We start from the raw sequence: 20,063 nt of genomic DNA, 5'->3' as shown, positions 1-20,063 counted from the left end.
TGTTTGTGCATTAGTTCCCGTAACACTGGTACAACTTCCCCTTCACTCTTTGCTACTGCAGATCAGTCCTGAGTTGCTTCTGCCAAAGTGTGAATGATGATAAATGGGAGGGCCAAGAAGGGCCCACGGCATAGTTGAGGCTTGATAAATACTGAGCTGATGAAGAATGAATGAATGAATGAATGAGTAAATGATGGAATGAATGACGTGAAGATTCAGTAGTCAAGGTGTAATTAGAGTTCAGTTCAAATAAACCTTCACTGATGCAGGCAGCTGAAGACAAGCATAGGAGAAGGGGACCTGAGCAGACCTTCAGTGCCTTGGCCTCACCTGCAGAAGTCTACTCCCACGTTCTTGAGTTTCACAGTGGTGGCATAGGTGTGTCCCTCTTCCAGCACTCCAAAATTCACTGATGGTGGGAGAAGATGGAATCCAAAAGGGGATGAAGTCATGTTATTAATGGCAGCGCAGGCAACAGAGGATGTTTTCACTCTTCCTCCAACCGAATCTTGCACCTTTGCATTAAGGAAACAGTAATCAAATCAAAGAAAAGGGTTTCTATATTGTGTTCCCAAGATAAGATAAAGGTTCAAATGCCAGAGGAAAAGAACTGCTTGGCCATGGGAGGAAATGAGCTTTAACAATCTTATGTAAACCTTACAAGAGCACGTAAGGAGGTATTTAAGGCTTTGTTTTAAGGATAAAGAAGCTCAAGTTCAGAGGACTAGAAAGACATCATTTGCTCAAGTGGTAAGTGGCAGAGTAAAGTTTCAAACTTGAGTTTGCCTGATTCTAAACTTTATGCTCTTGGTGCCAGTGATTACCACACTTCAGCTTCCATCAGAATCAGCCAGGAGGCTGGTTAAGACCCAAATTGCTGACTCCACCCCCCGGAGTTTTTCAGTCAGTAAGTCTGGGATGGGGTCCATGAATTTGCATTTCTAATAAATTTCCAGGCACTTACAATGCTGCTTGTCTGGAAATCACACTTTGAGAATCACTGTCCTATGCCCTTGTTATTCCCCAGATTGGCAGCACGGGGCTGACCTGGGAGCTTGCTGGAAATGGCAGGCTCTTGGGCCCCAGTCACTCAGAATCTGCATGCTAACAAGACCCCAGGGACTCCGATCTCGTTGTTGATTATGGACATTGCAATAAGTTCTGTGGTGGCCATGAACATGGTGTGGCCATGCAAGCATTGAAGGCTGATTCTCAAAACTGGATTGGTAGGCTGAAGGCAGGATTCCCAGCAGAGATGCGAGGGAATCTTTATCTTAGAGGCTGAGGAAGGAAGGAGCTTGGTGGTTTTGGAGAACTAAGAGAAACCCATAATGGCTGAAGTGAGTATGGGGATTAATGAGGGTAGAGAAGCAAACAGGGTTTGTTGTGATGCTGTCATTTGGATTTTATCCTGAGTTATGAGAAGAGTGGCCAACGATCCCCTTATCCAGTAGTGTGTGTTAACCCAGCTCTCTGCAAAGAATGTTGATCAGTCACATTTGCTGATTTCCATGGTGCGAGAACTCCCGCAGGCTGATTTCAAGCTACCAATGATTTTAGAGTTGGCTCATAAATTTCCTCTCCCAAGCCAGGGTGAGTTGGCTCCGGGAATGCGTAGCCTTAGCTCATCTCTGTGTGACCTGAATGCCTTCATGGGGAAGTGATCTCACACGTACAGTGAACAGCAGTACACGGCGGCTAGAAATCAGCAACTTCAATGAGTCAGGATTATATCAGATGCCAACTGGTTCTGGCAACTTGGTTCCCATGTCTGTGTTACCTTTGTGAGAGGTTGAGACTTGGGCTTGGAACTCAGCAAGTAGTGCGGCAACCTCACTTTCTCTTTCCTTGCTTGTCCTGCAACATCCTGCAGCAGTGACTGGGTTGGAATTTTCACAGGCACACAGGATTCTGGGTCTGTTAGGAAGTTTAAATTGTGCCACATGGACATTTTATTCAAAGACATCTGAGATCTTACCAGTTTACAACAACATAAACCAACTTGGAAAACGTCTCTCCTTTCCTTTATAAAGAACTTATTTAAAGAAATAGAGGCTTTTTATCAATTCTTGTGTTACGTTTTTATATTTTACAAAGAGATTTTACTTAACATCGATTTTCACAACACCTCTCTGAGATGGGTACCACAGAGGCTTATTAGCATCACCATTTTTAAATAAATGAGAAAACAAATTCTGAGAAGTTGGGTGACCAGATCTTCTCAGGGTTCTTTCCATTAAATCAACAAGGTACAACACAATAAATGCTGGCTCTGAAAGATCTCTTAAAACCAATGGGAGAGAAATCATAAGAATTTTTTTGGTTCAACGACTGCATTTATGTTTGTAAAAAGTGGCTTGGTAATTACAGATAAATTAAGCCAGGACTTAAATCCTCAGACCATTGAACTTGACAAAGGAGTGAGCAAAAGTAGGTAATTTACAGAGCTTCAGTTGTATGCATTTCTCCAAATATGCAGGAGGTTGAAACAAAAACAGTATTTTAAATCCTCATATCCAAATATCTTTTCACACCTTCAAATCATCAAGAGAGGCAAGGCAAGGAAACCAATATTTGAGTGTCCACCATCTATAGATAAGCACAGCAGGTATGTTTTTACCTAGAGTATCTTACTCAATCCTAATCAAATCCTACAAGCTGAGGGTGAAGGCAGTTATGATTACTGTACGTTCAGCACTCGCCCCATTGCCCACCTCCACCCCAACTCCTACCACACATACTTCCGGTGCCACCACATCTCTGGCCCCAGCCATCATGATAGCATATGACACATGCAAGGCCAATGCAGGCCCTTCACCAGGATATTCCCACAGAAGGCAGCAGGGATAATCCCAACTTGCCTACTAAGTTATGGATCTGGAAGAATCAAAGTCTTGGCTCTCTTTTGTCAAGGTTCTTGCCACATGGACACAGTCTATTCTTTGCAGGAGAGAATAAAAGCGAACAGGGACAAGTAGGGATGGGGCAAGATGGAGGCCAGGGGAATGCCCAGAGAGAGGGGCAAGCAGACACAAAGGCATTCCTGAAAAGCCAGAGTGCCTGGATCCAGTCATCCCTGGTCTGGCACCATATCCGCAACTCTGTGGTTTGCTTTTAAGCACCAAGAAATGTTCCCCAGCTCTGTTGAGTGAGTTTGAGTTTGATTTCACTCAGTTACAAATCGAAGCATCCTAACTAGTACAATAGCAGTATCTCTCTCTCTCTCTCTCCTTTCTTTTCTTTTCGTCTTCTTTCTTTCTTTCTTTCTTTCTTTCTTTCTTTCTTTCTCTTTCTTCTTTCTTTCTTTCTTTCTTTCTTTCTTTCTTTCTTTCTTTACACAAACAAGGAAACTGAAGTTAAATAACTTGTTCAGGAAATGAAAAGAAGTGGCAGGACTGGAATGCACACTAAGTGAGTCAGCCTCCATCAGGAACATGCTCTTCCTACTAGTGTGCGTTAACAGAAAACCTATTTACTGGTCTCCGCCCCTGGTTCCTTGCACAGAACTCCTAAAACCTTGGGAATTTCCTAGATGATAAGAGTGCTAGGAACATCTTTCTTCCTAATATTTGGTCTTTGACCCAGGTTCCTGACACAGAGCTTGTAAATGTGTTGGACTTTCCTGGGCGATCACAGTGTCTTTGGATGTGATGAGGCTACTCTTGGTGGGCTCCTGGATGGTTTCAAGATGGGGGCCATTCACTAGAAAGACCAAACCATGATTAGAAGCTTGGGACTTCCACCCCCACCTCCATCCTCTGGGAAGGGGAGAGGAAATGGAGATTGAGTTAGTGATTGGTCATGACTGTGTGGTTCATTCCTCTATAAAAATCCCCACAACACAGGGTTCAGAGAGCTTCTGGGTTGGTGAACACATCCATGCCTGGAGGGTTTGCACCCCAACTCCACAGGGAGAGAAACTCCTGTGCAGGACCCTTCTAAACCTCGCCCTATGCACCTCTTCATCCTACTGTTCGTCTGTGCCCTTTATCATATCCCTTATATAACAATATACATTTTAATATATTTTATTCTCTTTGGTCACCATTCCTGACATATGTAACCATTCTAACGGCTCGACGTGTCTTTTGTTTGTATTCTTACCATGAGCATATGACTTCTGTGACTGCATTTTACCAGTCTGATGGGTTCTAATTAATCGCTCATACTGTTATTATTAATAGTAAATATAGATCCCGCATTAATCACGTCCCAGGCACTACTCCAAAAAGCACTTTACAGATACCCATTTAATCCTGACAACCCCGTGATGTGTATACCATCATTCCCTCTTTACAGAAGAGGAAATGGGAAGGGATAGAAGGGTTAGACAGTGTGCCCAAGGTTACACAGCTCTCCTCTAAAGAGCCAGATAGAGCCTGGATTCTTAGACTCCACACCAGGCTGCCTGCCACAATACAGAAGCATGATCACCCTACTGAGCCAACCCCAGGCTTCAGCAGGGATTGGAGGAGTGGAGAGGAGTACTAGAGGGGCTTGAAGTAGCTGATACAGAGGTACTTTAATATTGGAATTGGGATGGTCCTCTAATGGTATCATCTGACTACAACCTCGGGGTGTGACCCCCTGAAGAAGCTGTCGTGGCTCCCCATTTCTACCCTGAGCCAGACTGTAGTATCTATTCATAATATTTTTTTTTCCTTTCCCTCAGGGTGTGGCTTTTTGTACTTCCTCACTGAGCATGTCTTCCCTGCAAGTGAAGCATATTTCTCTGCCCCACTGACATTGAGGTCTCTTATAGGACTTGAGCTGACCAGTGAGAATAGGTAGGGGTAAGGAGCAGGGGGCTAGTCCTGAGTACAGGCTGTGAGCCGCAACATGCATTTCCACTCACCTCTCTTCAGCTGCTCCCCTCCACCCTGAGAGCAGCTAGTCCCGGGGGGAGGCACCTCCTTCCCCGTGGGAGCTGTGACACCCCCACATTTCTCCTGCAGCCCTTGGAGTGCTGGTAAAAGTTTAACAACTGCCTCTCTGGAGAAACACTGCCCTGGTTTGGACACTTTGCACATTTGCAATATTTGCTGATTGCTCGCCTGGCCTACTCAAGCTCTCAGTGTGGTGTCACTGAGTGTGGATTTGGGAGGAAATGTGCACACTCAGATCTCAGGGCCTCGTGGGGCCCCTAGTGTGTCCACCCGCAGCCTGGAACAAAGGCAGCTGCAGCCCACCCCCACCCCCAAACCCCAAACACTAAAAATGCTTGTTTTAAATTGCTATGAGATTTATACAGTTTTATTGTAACAAATGCCAACAAGTTCCTTTTTATTTTACAAAATCCAGACCTCCTCTGACTGACTCTACCGATGACCAAACAAGAACCACTGAACTATTTATGCTAGTTTCCAGTTCATTTCTACTATCAGGCTTTGGAACACATACACCCCCACACTTTTTTTTTTTTTTTTTTTTGTATAAAATATTCTTTTCTCCTTCCTGCGTCTGGGGCACAGCATAATAAAATATAGAAAATGAGGAGTCAAAAAACTCACTTTCTTGCCCTCCCAGATCTGCTGTATGATTTTAGAGATTGCTTGCCTTCCTCTAGGCTTCAGTTTCCTCAGGTAAAATGAGGGTTGTCTCAGTGATCCAATCTTAAATCTTAAAACCTATGAAATTCAATTTTTTCTCCTAGGCCAGCTCTCTGATAGAGCTTTCCCCTACTCTCTTCCTATTCTGAACTTCTTAAACAGTATTGTTTAAATCAAAACGTAATCTACTACTTTTATGGAGCCACGTTATTGTCTCTCGTCTTGGAATCTCCGTGCCTAGGGGTGTGATAGGTGCCCTCATTTCAAAGACTTTTTTTCCTTCTTTAAAAAACTCCCATTTCAAGATGGGATCAGGAGGGAGACAAACTCATGAAACAAACTGAGGGTTGCTGGTGGGGAGGGTGTAGGGATAGGGTGTCTGGGTTATGGACATTGGGGAGGGTATGTGCTATGGTGAGTGCTGTGAAATGTGTAAGCCTAATGATTCACAGACTTGTACCCTTGGGACCAATAATACATTATATGTTAATTAAAAAAAATATCAAACCCCCCATTTATTAGGAGCCCATCCATCAGACTGTATTCCTACACCGTCCCCACATACTTGTTATCTACTGACCTCTCAGTCATTCCCTGGATTCCCTGGAGATCTTGACACCCCAGATGGACTTCCAGTTCACCTCTCAGAGACATCAGCTAGACATACCAACCAAAACCCTGCGCTTGCTTCTCCACCCAGAAACTCCCATGGTCGAATCTCAACCTCACCAATACCAAAAATGTTACCACTTTCAGAATTTGTTTCCACTTTCCTCCCTAAGTCATGACCTCCTAATCTAGTTCATTACCCCATAGTATCTAGCCCTCAACATTTGACCTTGCTGAGACCTCTAATGAACTGAAACTGTCACCTGAAACAACTGGTCACCCCCTTCCTGTTTTGCTTTCCTGTTTCTCTGGAATGGACTTTCTATCTTTTTTTTATTTTTTTTTACTTTATTTGACAGACAGAGATTACAAGTAGGCAGAGGCAGGGAGAGAGGGAGGAAGGGAAGCAGGCTCCCTGCCGAGCAGAGAGCCCGATACGGGCCTCAATCCCAGGACCCTGGGATCACGACCTGAGCCGAAGGCAGAGGCTTTAACCCACCGAGCCACCCAGGCGCCCTGGACTTTCTATCTTTATACCCACTCCTCTGCCATCAGACTTGCTCATCTGCCTCATACTAAACATGAAAACCCACCTGCCAGGGTATCCATATTCCTTCTCTCTCCTGTCACTGTGGATGAGGTGGCCTTTTTATATCCAAGATCAACTCTGTCTCTCAGGGTTTGCCCCAAATGTCACATCCTCTCACCTTCTATAGAACTTTGCTTTCCTGCAGTAAGCTCCCTCCTCCTGCATTGTAAGTTCTCTCTCGCTACTGAATTATTGTTTGCAACTCAACATCCCCCATACGTCTAATTTTTTTTTTTTAACATCTCTCCCTTGGTCACCTATCTGCCTCCAGCTGCATTGCCATTTCTCTCGTCTTTTCAGCAGAATTCTTGGGGAAAGCTGCACATTCCTGCTGCTGGTTCCTTTCAGCCATTCCATAAATAGCCCACAGCCCCCTTGAGTTGGCTTCAGGCCCCATCATGCCCTGAGGGTGCTTTTGCCAAAATCACCAGCGATCTCCATCTTACCCAGTCCCGTGGTTATTCCACATCTCACTAGGCCTTCTGGGGCACTTTGATCCACTGGAAACACTGATTTTCATGCTCCTGTTTTTCTCCGACCTCACTGGCTGCTTCTTCTTAGTAGCCTTTTGTGGCCCCTCTTCTGGCTGAACGTTACATTCTAAAGTTTGCCTTAGGGCCATGGTTCTCGAAGGGTGATCCTATACCAGCAACATCAGCGCCGCCTGAAACCTGTTAGAGCTACACATTCTCAGCCTAAGACTGGTCCTGTGGTACTTACCCCGGGAACCACCCTTGGTTTCTCTTACCCTTCAGCCCCACATCCAGTGAACCAGTGAGTCCCGTTGGCTCTACCTCCAGAATATATGGTTCCAGTTAATTTGCTTCCCACCTTCTCTGCCTCCACTGCTCCGGCCAGGTCTCTGCTGGGGCTCACATGTCCTGCCTCAGTGGCTTCCTCCCCCACCACAGTTTCCACTTGTCTACTCTCCCTTCCCCACCATAAGCTATTATCCACACAGCTACCAGAGTAATCTTTTAAAAACATAGATTAGTCATGTTCCTACCCTGTTTAAAACCTTCCAGTGGTGTTTGACTAAAAACTACACATAGACTAAAGCCCAAAGTCCTTATGTGGCATCACACAGTCTTATCTCTACTTCTGTCTCTGACCTCACCTTTTGCTTCTTCCTTTGTCCATTTTCTTCTAGCTAAATGCCAATTTTTCTGCTGCTTCTCCTCTAAGGGTCTTCACACTTGCTGTTCCCACTACTTGCACCATTCCCCTCCCCCAGTGTTTGCATGGTTGGCTCCTTCCTGTCATTCTGTTTAAGCTTGGAAGTCCTTTCCCAGAGGAGCCTTCTGACCCCCTAATGAAATGCCATCCCTCTCCCCAAGACACTCTCTATACATTATATGTGGTTTTACTCTGTGCAAGCAATCTGAATTTATCTAATTCATTTGTTTACTTTACTATCTAGGTCTGTCCATAGTAGGCACAGCCCTATAAGACTTTAGCTTCTTAACTGTTGCATTTCTGCGCCTAGAACATGCCTGGCAGACAGAGGGCATTGAGCAAATTATCCACTAAATGAACAAACTTTATACAAGAGATAACGTTAAAATCAGTAAGGCAAATCCCTTAAGTTACCCAAAACGTGTCACGATGCTCCCTCTATAAGAGGTAACTAAGACCTATTGGCAAACTTCCAGTTCACTTTCACTATGGCCCATGTCCACAGGCATCAAGAAGTGCAAATTCACCTACATGATTTAAATTAGTCTGTTTTTCTTTTTGCTGACCAACCATAAAGTTGAATTAACTTCAGTGAGATCAGTGTAATGCGATTCCCCTGTACGACAATTACTTTGCATTTTTCCATACTTTAATTTCTGTTACCTCGATGAGATGATGTGCTGCATAAGTACTCTATGTTTCTCTTCTAGCACCTGCAGACCAAGAAAGTACTGAAATGACAGGTCAATCTGAGTCTAACTACCAAATTACTGGCTGCTTCAAAAAAAACTACCAGGTTCCTGATCTTTAGTACATAAGGCAAACTCTCAGATCCCTGAGGGATAAAATCAAATAAGGCAATAAATTAATTAAAATAAAATAAATAAAATAATAATATAAAATAAAGCAATAGAATACAATAATAATCTACAAAAGCATATTTGCCATCTTTTCCTTTTACTATGGGGCTTTCAGTCATTCTCAGAACATTTTTTGAGATGCTTTGATGTACTGAGAAGCCTTACAAAGTTCCTTAGCTTCAGGATCTGTGACCCTTTAGAATTTTTTCTGTAACGACCAACCATACATTCAGCTCCCAGTGCCATATTCCTTAGTCCAAAAAGACATAATGTTCAGTTTGGGGAATGAACAGAATAAAGCAAATGTCTACCATACCTTCAGTAGGTTTTTCTAAATGTTCAGTTTGGTTCTGGCCAGCAGACTCCTTGATATCCACAAAATTCTTCAGTTTTTGAAGACGCCGTGGGGATTGTGGGGATTCCTCCTCTGAATCTGGCTGGCCATCTAGAAAACCCCAAACAAATATTATAAAGTGATACTCTGGACAATGATACAAGGACTACTGTTGTTTTTATTCTTTTTTACCATGAACAGGGTGCTCCCACCAGCCTCGCCTTTAGAAAGATCACATGGAAGAAGTCCAGTCAGGGGGAGAGAGTCTTCATTATATGAAGTAATGTTTGCCATTAATGAAAGGACAGTATCTACAAAGAACACACTCCCCGGGAGTTAGCTGGTTCTATGAGATAACACAGTAGTTATCTTGGTTGGGTTATGAAGCAGAGACCTGGTAATTTAGCCTACTTTTACCCTGGCCAGAGTAACTGAGATGTGATTTTTTTTTTTTAAAGTTTCCAATCTTAAATTCATTCATTATTATGATAATGTGACTTTTTATTAAAATATATCTAGGAAGTACAAAATGAAACAAATCTAAAATAAATCTTTCAAGGGGCACCTGGGTGGCCCAGTTGGCTGAGTGTCCCACTCTTGATTTTGGCTCAGGTCACGATCTCAGGGTCCTGGGATCAAGTCCAGAGTCCAGGCTTAGAGGGGAGGCTACTTCAGGATTCTCTCTCTCCCTCTGCCCCTCCCCTGCCCTCTCTTTCTCTCAAATAAATAAATCTTTAAAAAAATATAAATCAATCAAGGCCTGGGGATTTTGACTTGTATGTAGGCAACCCTGGCTGAATAGTGTGGGCTGCTGGAGGACTGTTGAGAAACCTGTGGCATCAACCCCTTTCAAGGGGACAGTAGGCTTCATTGATGAGAGTTGTCTGCCTGGGAGAAGACAGGCACCAGCACCATCCACCTTCATCTCTCATTTCTCCTATCTCATGTCTATGTTGTTGTTCCAGGCTTACTCGTTGCAATCTCTGTGGTAATCAGAGGTTTCCTTTGGCTATGCTCATTCCAGGAAGCTGAGCGTCTGGTATAGTATTGTGCAGTAGAAAACCCTTCTATCTGGGTGGTTTTACTACCCAGTTTACTAAAGAGAAGTACTAAATTCCATCTCATCCCTAAAGTCTCCAACATGCATCTCTTGAAATGGAGACACTGTTCTACACATCTGTAGCACTGTCATCACATCCAAGAAAACTCACAGATATTCCACAATTCCCTCAACTCTACAGTCCTCCCCTCAAACTTGTGTAGTTGCTCCAAAATCTGTTTATTTTCTCAATACAGCATCCAAATTTATGTGTTGCAGGTAGTTTATATGCCTCATAAGTCTCTATCTTTCTGTCTCTTTTTTCAAGATTTATCTATCCATTTGAGAGAGAGAGAGGGAGAGAGCAAGCAGGGGGAGGGGCAGAGGGAGAGAAATCCTCAAGCAGACTCCCTGCTGAGTGGGGAGCCCAATGTAGTGACTGAACCCTGAGATCATGACCTGAGCGGAAATCAAGAGTCAGCCACTTAACCAACTGAGCCACCCAGGTGCCCATAGTCTCTTTTAATATAGAACAATTATTCCATTTTTTTTCTTTTAACGTCATTGACTTTTTTGAAGAGTTCAGGACAGTTGTTTCATAGAATGTCTACATTCTGGATTTGTTTGATTGTTTCCTCTCGGTTAAATTCAAGTTAAGGACTTTGGGCAAGAATTCTACATAGGTCTTAAGTACTTCATATTGGCCAAATTTATAATACACAAGTCACAAAAGGTCATGCCATTAACTAGTACTGAGCCAAAGGTGGTAGGAACAAGTTCTGTCTTAAGAGGCCTTTGTTAGGCATTCTTCATTGAAGCCCATTAACAGGACTAACAGCTATATGAATACGTTACCTGGAGGAAGATCAGATGTATTCTTAGGGGTTGTCTTGTTTGTGTCTTCCTCCCTCTTTGTAAAAGGAGGCAGGTTTTTAGAAAGGGTGTCCAGATAATTAAACTGAAAGGAAAAACCAAAAGACTTCCTTTAAGACTTATGCAAGCCTGGAAGGCAATAGCCAATAGCGCATTAAGTTGATGAGCAATGATGAAAGCAATTTTTTTTTTTTTAAGGCTCCGAAAAGAAAGTTGGCAAACTACAAGTTTTTCAAGAGACTGTTTAACTCGGTTCTAGATTTTTGTCAATCTGTCATAACTTCCTATAACTTCTTCTCAAGCAGCTTTTGGCTAATAATAGCATCTGGAACATTTGTAGCAATACAGGGAGTTCAAAACACATGAAAATATTCACTTTGCTTGGGAGTTTCAGGGTTCACAGAAGTGGAGTGCTCTATCTCCACGGGCTTCCAAGAACTCATAGTAATTCAGTGCTATTTCAAGAGCAGATGGGGGCAGAAATTTTAATGGAATAAAAACTTCAAAATAGAATCTATAAGAGGATACAAATAGGGAGAATTTGATCCAAAAAGGCCTTAAAATGGATGGTAGAGGGTAATTAATAGTGACAAGGCAAAGCAGAGAGGTGGAGTAGTAATAATACATTGGCAGCAAACTTCTCCTTAGGTGCAAGACCTGAAACTGGTTTTCCCTCTCATGCTTGTGAGGACATGGATTCGGTGAAAGGTAAAGTCAGTTGCGTTGATGCAGGAAAGAAACATCAGAAAAGGTTGATTACATAATGACACATGCATTGCATTAACTTTTGTAAAGACTCTTAGTCTATTGTTGTTAACTACATTCAATTACCTGAGACTGATAGCACTTGCTCAATTCAGATTTGAAGTAGGGTGATATTACTTTGTTTCTAATTTCCGTTAGGTATTTTTTTGTGTTTTCAATTTCTTTCCTGGTTGATATTTCCATAATGATAAAAAGAAGACACAGAATTTTAGCTTTAAATCCCACAGAAAATGGAATCACCAACAATAAAACTGGTAAGAATTAACTCATCAGAAATTGTTTTTGGTCAGTTTGCTTTGGTTCATTTTCTGCTCCTTCTAGAATCAGTCACATTCCCTACTTTAGAAATCCTTTCCTTTAAGATAGGAAATAATGATGCCCCGTGGTAGTGTTTTCTACAGTTGATCTCAAAAGACTAAAATCTACATGGTTGACCTCTTTTGCATGCCTTTCAATTCTCTGAGGTTTAAATGTCCATTTGATTCTACTGATCTCTATAATTTCAGTAGCATGGTTCACAAAAGCTAAAACCCAAACCTAAGGAATGGTTTATGACTAGTGTGATCAGTGATTAGGAAGTAAAATAAAAGCGATCATGATAACCCTGCTAGTTGTCTTTCCAATATGAGAACCCTATACTGGGGAGGCAATACACCAGCTAAAAACTTTACTTCCCAGCTTTTCCTATATAGGGGGAAGGCCAATGACAAGAAACTGAAGCCAATGGGTAAGATTCCAGATAGCCTTTAAAGAAGGCTGACACAGCAGAGAGGCTTTCCCTTTGTCCTTGTCTCATCTCTTTTCCTACATCCTGAAATACGGATGAAGTGGCCTCAGCTGCAGCAGGGATTCTGCAACCACGACGCAAACCTGAGGATGGAAATCATGTGCTAGGAATGATGGAACAGACAAAAAGAAGAAATCTGAGTTCCTGGCAATGTTGTGGTGCTGTTTACCATGGACTACTCATTTCTGACTTCTTTTACATCAGGAAAGGTAAACTTTCTTGTAAAAGCCCTGACTTGAGGGGTTGTCTGTTAAATATAGATGAACCTAATCTTATTTGAGATAGTTCTCATTTTTAGGTCCTTATTACATACCAGAAATTTTACCAAGTGCTTTCCACATCTAATCTTACACTAACTCTCTGAGTTACTATTATTACCCCCGTTTTTCTGGTCAAAACATCAAGGTGTAGAAAAGGTAAGTAACATTCTTTAAATCACATAACTAGTAAGAGGTGAAGTCTGAATTAAAACCCAGGTTGCCTGCCCCCAAGCCCATGATCTGGATAAGTGTATATGCTAGTTAGCTGTTAGTCACCCAGTGTGTGAGCTGAAAGACACTTCAGGTATTAAATGGCCCAATTAACCTCATTTTATAGATAAGCAAACTGAATTCCTGAGGTAAATTTTACTGAACTGAAACAACCAGCGGGCATCATTGAGCTATAAGTAATCAAACTGGAACTGACTCTAGGTCTGCTGACATGAGATTAGTGCCCTCTCTCTTATACTAGCTTTTCTGTCAGAAAATACTGGCCACATCAAAACATCGTCTTACTCAAACAACTTTAATTTCCTATTAAAATATCTGCTCTCTACTGCCTCACCGATTCATTCCTCAGTTTATGGCAGTGTGGCCTATTGTTTACACTCTCTTAGAGCTGTTCTCTCAAAATAAATCTCTCAGGTGATAAACCCAAATTCCTCTTTTCATTTTCCTTCCTCCATAGAATCTGATACTTGTTGATCACCCTCCATTTCCTGCAAACTCTCTCATTTCTTAACCTTCCTCCCCAGATCTGTTTACATGCTGCCAACCCTTCTCTATGACACAAATCTAATTATGTGTTTTACTTTCTTCTTAAAAACTTCTGTTGGCTTGCCATTATCTTCCTGTAGGTTAAAACCTGAAATTGTTAAATGTTCCAAAGATTTTAAAAATGTGACTAGGTAACACAGGCACATAATTCAGAAAGTATTAAAGAGTAGGTAATAAAAAGGAAGTCTGCATCCCACACTGTCCCCTAACCTCTCCATCTCCTTCCCTGTAGGCAACATTGTCACCATTCTCTCAGAACTCCTTGGCAGGGGTATTCTACGAGATAACACCATACCTTCTAGTTTGACCTTGAATATAGGGTGGTTCATAAGATGGAGGGTCCTATCTCACTACTTCTCCCACACATTCTACAAGGTAACCCAGACATTTTTATGAAGAAGAGTCTTCATCCTTCCTCCAGTCATTTTGGAGAGGAACCTTGCAAATGTGTGTAGCAGTACCAGGTGTACTACAATATACTCAGTAAATATTATCTGGCTTCCTTTCCTGGTGGGGTGGTATCTTCAGCTAGGAATGAAAGGAAACCAAAGCACATAACTCTGAGAGCACATTCCTCATCGAATTATAAGAACCTTGAAAGTTGATGACTAGGCTCTGCATTAAGTTCTAGGATATTTATTAGTATATTACAATTACTAGAGCACAGAGAGTACCTAAGAACTTTCTGGCTTATGAAAAGGAGTGGATCTGTGTAATGGTCAAATGGGTTTCCTGTAGAGATGGTGACATCCTCACTCATAAGCTGAGTAACCACTTAGCAAAATTGTAGAAGAGATTCAAATAACAGCAGAGAGCCTAGATGGTAGGACCTTTCAACTTCTCCCATTTCCATGACTCCACAAAACTGAACCTTTTCACATGTTTATATACACTTCAAGATAGAATTACCTCTTTTGTTCCAACTTCTTTTTCCAGTGCATTGCTTTTATTGTGTTCCTGGGGGGAAGGAAAGGAAAGTACAATGGGAAAGGGCAATATTCTCAGCTCCCAAATAATACAAGAAACACCTCTACTGTCTGATAAATTGTTGACAGTGTAGGAGATGAGAGGCTGAGAACTCACTGATGTCATCACCCAGAGTTAGGACTCTGTCCCTCTCCATTTTCTCAATCACTGGTATGCTTCATGCTAATTGGAACACAGTATGGGATCAACTTACCTCCATTTCTTTTCAAAGAAATCTGAATCCAGTGTTTCTGGCAAACGTTCTGGAGCAGCAGGCAAAGACTCCTTGAATAAATCGGATAGGTGGGCTGCAACTTTAAAAAGAGACACATTTAACTTTTATCCTCCCTTCTCGATAGCACAATGCACAGTCAGTCCCTGATGACTCACTTGAGAGGGTTTCTAAGAGCCTATATTTAATCTATTAAGTGTTTTCTAGAATTTCCATGACCAAGCTGTAATATAACAGTAAAGCAGACCAGTTGTAGGAAATATCCTATGAGAAAACACACATCTTATTGTCAAAATGTAAAATGTATTGACCTCTCATTTATCCCAAAGCATTAGGGGTATCAGTGTTTTATCTAACTGAATTTCTTCATACCTGGAACACCAAAACATAAAAAAAAAAAAAAGAACTATTTTGTTGAAATTGTTTATCTTTAAAAAAAAATCTAAGGATATAAGTATAATACAATAGTTGTTTGATAATTTGGGCGGTTATTCTGAGTCTATTCCCCAGAATATGGTCTCAGTAGGATGTTAACAAAGATTTAAAAAATTAAAAAGGTTCCATGTTTTATGGTTATATGAACTTGGGAAACACTGATTTATACAAGATTAAATATGTTTTGTTATTGTAGGATGTAGTTAATTTACACTCTGGCTCTCTAAAAAATAAGGCAATATACAGGATTATCCAAACTTATTTTATCATAAAATTCATTTTGGGGGCAGCCATTTCACAAACTAGTGTTTTGAGAAATACTTTGGAGAGCACTGACTTAAAATCACCACTATGAATATTTCAAGGGCAGCTGTAAGTATGCTGTTTGACTGTAAGTATGCTGTTTGACTCTTCTGTCTGTTTGTTTGTTAGTATGTTTGAAAAATATATTTAGTTCGTCCTTCGTTATTAGGCAACCTGCCCATTTACCTCTATGGTGACTGTCCCCTCACAACACAGGTCACAGATTCAAATGCTGCAAGGTATACATCCGAGATAAAGTATAAGGCATCTAGTTAAATTTGAACTTCAGATGAGCAACAAATAATTTTTTAATATAACTATGTCCCAAATCTAACATGAAATAAACTTATATGGAAAGGTTACTTGTTGTTTATCTGAAACTGAAATTTAACTGGGCCTTCTGTGTTTTTTTTGTTAAATTGACAGTCCTAGTGTAATGGGCTTCCCATGTGAAAGAGTGACAACAGAGTGGCAACTGAGGGTTGTGATTGATTCTTTTGTTCATGGTCACTCTAAAGGGGCAGCTGTTAATTACATTCAGCCAAATGTCACTGTGTGGTAATGTCACATTTCAAGAGATGGAAAATTCACATAAATAAAAATAACTGTAGAAGCCAACACTGTGGGGGACACATAAAACACATCTGTGGGCTAAATGAAGCCTATGCCTGTCAGTTTCTGACCTCTGTCATATGGCCAAAATAGAAAAGGAAAGGAAAATCCCAAACCACTAAATTCTGGTGGGCTTGTTTGCTGTGAACTATGAAATCACATAACTAAGTTTGCTGGAGCAGTATATTCCCCCAAATGAATATACTTTGAGTGAGGACATTTTATTAGACTGCTTGATATATATACAAGTGCAAGATTTTGGTGATAACTGTAGTTCCTCAAAAGTTCTGCATATGTGTGTGTGCGTGCGCACACGCCATTAGGAGAGTGTTGGTTGGTTGACTGTGTCTCTCTTGTATCTTAGCTATGTTGGAAATACAAGCTGAGGTTAACATAAATGTCAGATGTCAACTATTTTCATTCAACAAATCAAAGTTAAAAATAAATTAGAGGCAGTCATGGTTTTCAAGGATCTCACAATTTAGGCAGGAAAAAAGTAAATAAATCATTATGGTACAACATGGTCAATATGGCAACAGAAATATGTGCATGGTACTTTGCTATCAGATGAAGGAATGACTGAGAAGTGTACTTAAGATTTTTAAATATTTTGCAGAAAAATTTTAAAGTTAAAATATTAAAGTAGTTACCTTCAGTTACATGACTTTTCGTAGTTTGTTCCATTTTAGGGAATGACTGAAATGATGATAGAATTCCTTAATGCTGATGATTATATTACATACAAATTCACTTTGCTTAAAAGCATTCTTCATGTGTTCAAATTGATCTTGTATGGAAACTACTATAAAATGAAGTAGTTTTTTAATGCCAATACAAAATTTACTAGATTTTTTTTAGCCATCCCTTTCACTTAACAATTTTTTCAAAGTGCAAATCATTTTAAGTTGTAAAATTTTTTTTTCTTCCTTCTTCCTATGTCATTCATTAATCAACCAATTCGTTCAACATTTTGATGAATATCAGTTTCTTGAAAGACAATATAAACTTTTATTTAAGGGCCTTCAGAATTATTTATGAATTAAGGAAGAGCCTAAAAAGCATTTGGAAAATTCAGTACATGAGGAATCAGATTTCCCCAGAAATAAGAAATTATAAGGACAAGCAAACGGTCCACAGAAGTGGCAGAAACAGCTTTAGTTGTAATATTTTGTCTTGAGGCACCTAATACTGAAACAACACTAAAAATATTTGTACAAAAATCTTTCTTTCTCACCATAACTAGCTTGAGGAGATCTGCAGCATTGCCCCTCTCCTCCTTGGTTCTGGAATCTTTAACAGTCATTTCCTGCAGCTTGTCTTCTTTCTTTAGAATATGGTTTATGTAATCCTAAATCAGCAGAATAAAATAAATCAATAAAAAAAAGAAATAAGGTAGAAAGAGACACCAAAATAGTCAACATCAACTTGAAATACTACAAAAAGAGTAAGAATATATAAGTTTGCAGTGCTCAACAAACCAGTTACTGGTTGAGCAATCTGGAAAACCTTTTCCTTAATTGTATTAATTAGCAAAGACCTACAAAGTCCAAAGACAAAACTTTGAGGGCCACAAGATATTAGAACTCCATGAAGACTCCAGAGAGGCCTGGCTTCTAACTCCATGCTCCAGTGTCCTCATCAATAAAATGTACAGACTTGGGTTGGATGGTTTCTAGAGTCCTCTCCAGGGATAGTCTTTATAATTCTATGAATGTAAGTTTAGTCTTTGTCCATGCCTTTGCTTCCAAGAGAAATATATATTTTACTTTTTCCATAAGTACCTATTATCCTTCTTTCTTTCTTTCTTTTTTTTTTTTTTTAAGATTTTATGTATTTATTTGACAGAGAGAGACACAGTGAGAGAGGGAACACAAGCAGGGGGAGTGGGAGAGGGAGAAGCAGGCTTCCCGCTGAGCAGGGATCCCGATGCAGGGCTCGATGCGGGGCTCAATCCCAGGATCCTGGGATCATGACCTGAGCCAAAAGCAGACACTTAATGACTGAGCCACCCAGGAGCCCATAAGTACTTATGTTCATAAATAAATGGTCCCTTGCTCTATGCGAGGTGCTAGGTATATAACCATGAACAAAACACATATGATCTCACTCTGATACAGTTAACAAAGTAGACATTGAGATGTTACAGATGTAGTTTATACAATTGACTATATATTTACAAATTCTTAGGCCATTTCCAAAAACCAATAGTACTTTTCTTCCACGGACAAGTATCAGATTAATAAACAGCTCTACCTTTTTCCAGAGGTCATTAAACCAGTTTCCCATACAATAAGAAAGAAGGCGAACTCTACATGGCAATCACATGTAGAACTTATTTATCTTTTCAATGTCTCAGGGCCTCAATACTTCCTATACCTTATGGGAACCATTATTTTCTACCTCTTAACCTCCTACCCTCTGGAAAATTGACATTCATGTGTTGCATTAGATAAATACTGGGAGAATTACATAATTTCAGGTTCCTCAGGAAACCAAGAGGAATAATTGCCCTGTTCCTGATTCTTCTCAGTCAAGTTACCTGACTTCCATTACCTTAAGGGAAATCTGCAACTTCAATTTCACCTCATCCTTTATGACCTCGTGCTGGATGAACTGGCGCATCTGTAGCACCTTGGGACTCTTGAGTATAGGGGCTGGGGCACTTACTAGCTGTTTGGACCCAACATCAAGGCCCTTCCAAATGTGAGTGCCAAATGGAGGTCCAGGAGTTTTTTTCTGTTAACAAAACAAAGCAAAACAACCAACCAAAAAAAAAAAAAGTCTTAAAATTAATTTTATTTATTTGTTTTCACTGACCCCTTATTTATGTAGATACTATGCTAAGAACCACTTGTTAGGGAATACAATAGTAAAAAAACAAAAAAATCCCTGCTCCCCAAGAGTTTCTCAAATATAAGGAAAATTGGTAGCAGAACTGGGCAAGCTTTCCTTTTTATATGTGTTATCAGGAATCTGGATATTTTAAAATCCTACAGCACTACGTCCCACTGGATAGCCTTTAGGGGAGTAGTAAGCAATGTGGTATCATGGAAATGTAGCTTAGCTTATGCCTAATGTATGTGGGTATTGCTTATTACCCACAAGTAGCCTAAGACATTTGGAATAAGCAGTTTTTAACTTCCTGTTTTCATGTTCATTTTGACCTAGAGAGATTGAGAGGGCAATCATCCCATAGATTTGGGTAGTTTTTGAGCTCACTCTAGATTAAGCATGCCCCCAGAGTCTCCTGGGCATGAATGTCTATTGGGCACGAATGTCTACCTCAGAGCAAATTCACATCTTTATGTTATCCTTGTAATTGATTTTCGGGGGGTAGTGTGCTTGGATGCCCTGTGTCTGGTAGAGTCTCTGATGTGCTTCATTGTAAGCTGCTATTCAATGTCTGATGCCTGGTCAGTGATAACCATTCAGAGGTTCGTCTGGGCAGAGCCATTGCTACTGGGCAGAGAAGGTCAGAGCTATAGGAATTGCAGAAGAAGAGAATGAGTGTCCTTCATTAATCTTAGATGTGGCATGTTATTGGTTGTGAAGCACTACTTTCAGCTTGGATATAGCCGTAGTGAGCCATTTGGTGTGGCCTTTTTATTTTTCAGGAAGTAGAGAGCCAATGTGACTTGTCCCAAATCCCACATTAATAATTGGAAGACTCAGGATCACAATTCAGATCCTCTTCATTCACCATATTGGTTACAGTCACCAAATTAAAATATAGGACTAAGAGGTCTTTGTTATCTTTTAAAAAAATATTTATTTATTTATTTATTTGAGAGAGGGTGAGAGAGAGAGAGAGAGAGAGCAAGCACGAGGTAGGGGAGGGACAGAGGGAGAGGGAGAAGCAGGCTTCGCACTGAGCAGGACCCTGGGATCACTACCTGA

The 20,063-nt window shown here is 40.7% G+C and overlaps 1 protein-coding gene across 1 annotated transcript in view; it reads right to left on the bottom strand.

Annotated features, from left to right (window-relative positions):
• SPAG17 (sperm associated antigen 17) overlaps positions 1–20,063 on the bottom strand; it is a gene marked incomplete at its 5' end in the record, with an annotated part of 289,972 nt that overhangs the window by 25,503 nt on the left and 244,406 nt on the right. The window contains 10 exons of the mRNA XM_080801661.1: positions 331–515; positions 1,781–1,917; positions 9,100–9,228; positions 11,012–11,114; positions 11,861–11,955; positions 12,450–12,478; positions 14,799–14,898; positions 16,817–16,862; positions 17,401–17,514; positions 18,720–18,902. Coding sequence (XP_080657787.1) covers positions 331–515; positions 1,781–1,917; positions 9,100–9,228; positions 11,012–11,114; positions 11,861–11,955; positions 12,450–12,478; positions 14,799–14,898; positions 16,817–16,862; positions 17,401–17,514; positions 18,720–18,902 — 1,121 coding nt within the window. The remainder of the gene's footprint in view (positions 1–330; positions 516–1,780; positions 1,918–9,099; positions 9,229–11,011; positions 11,115–11,860; positions 11,956–12,449; positions 12,479–14,798; positions 14,899–16,816; positions 16,863–17,400; positions 17,515–18,719; positions 18,903–20,063) is intronic.

Source organism: Martes martes (genome assembly GCF_963455335.1).
Source record: "Martes martes genome assembly, chromosome: 4".
Lineage (NCBI taxonomy): Eukaryota > Metazoa > Chordata > Mammalia > Carnivora > Mustelidae > Martes > Martes martes.
This window is presented reverse-complemented; position numbering and strand designations above follow the sequence as displayed.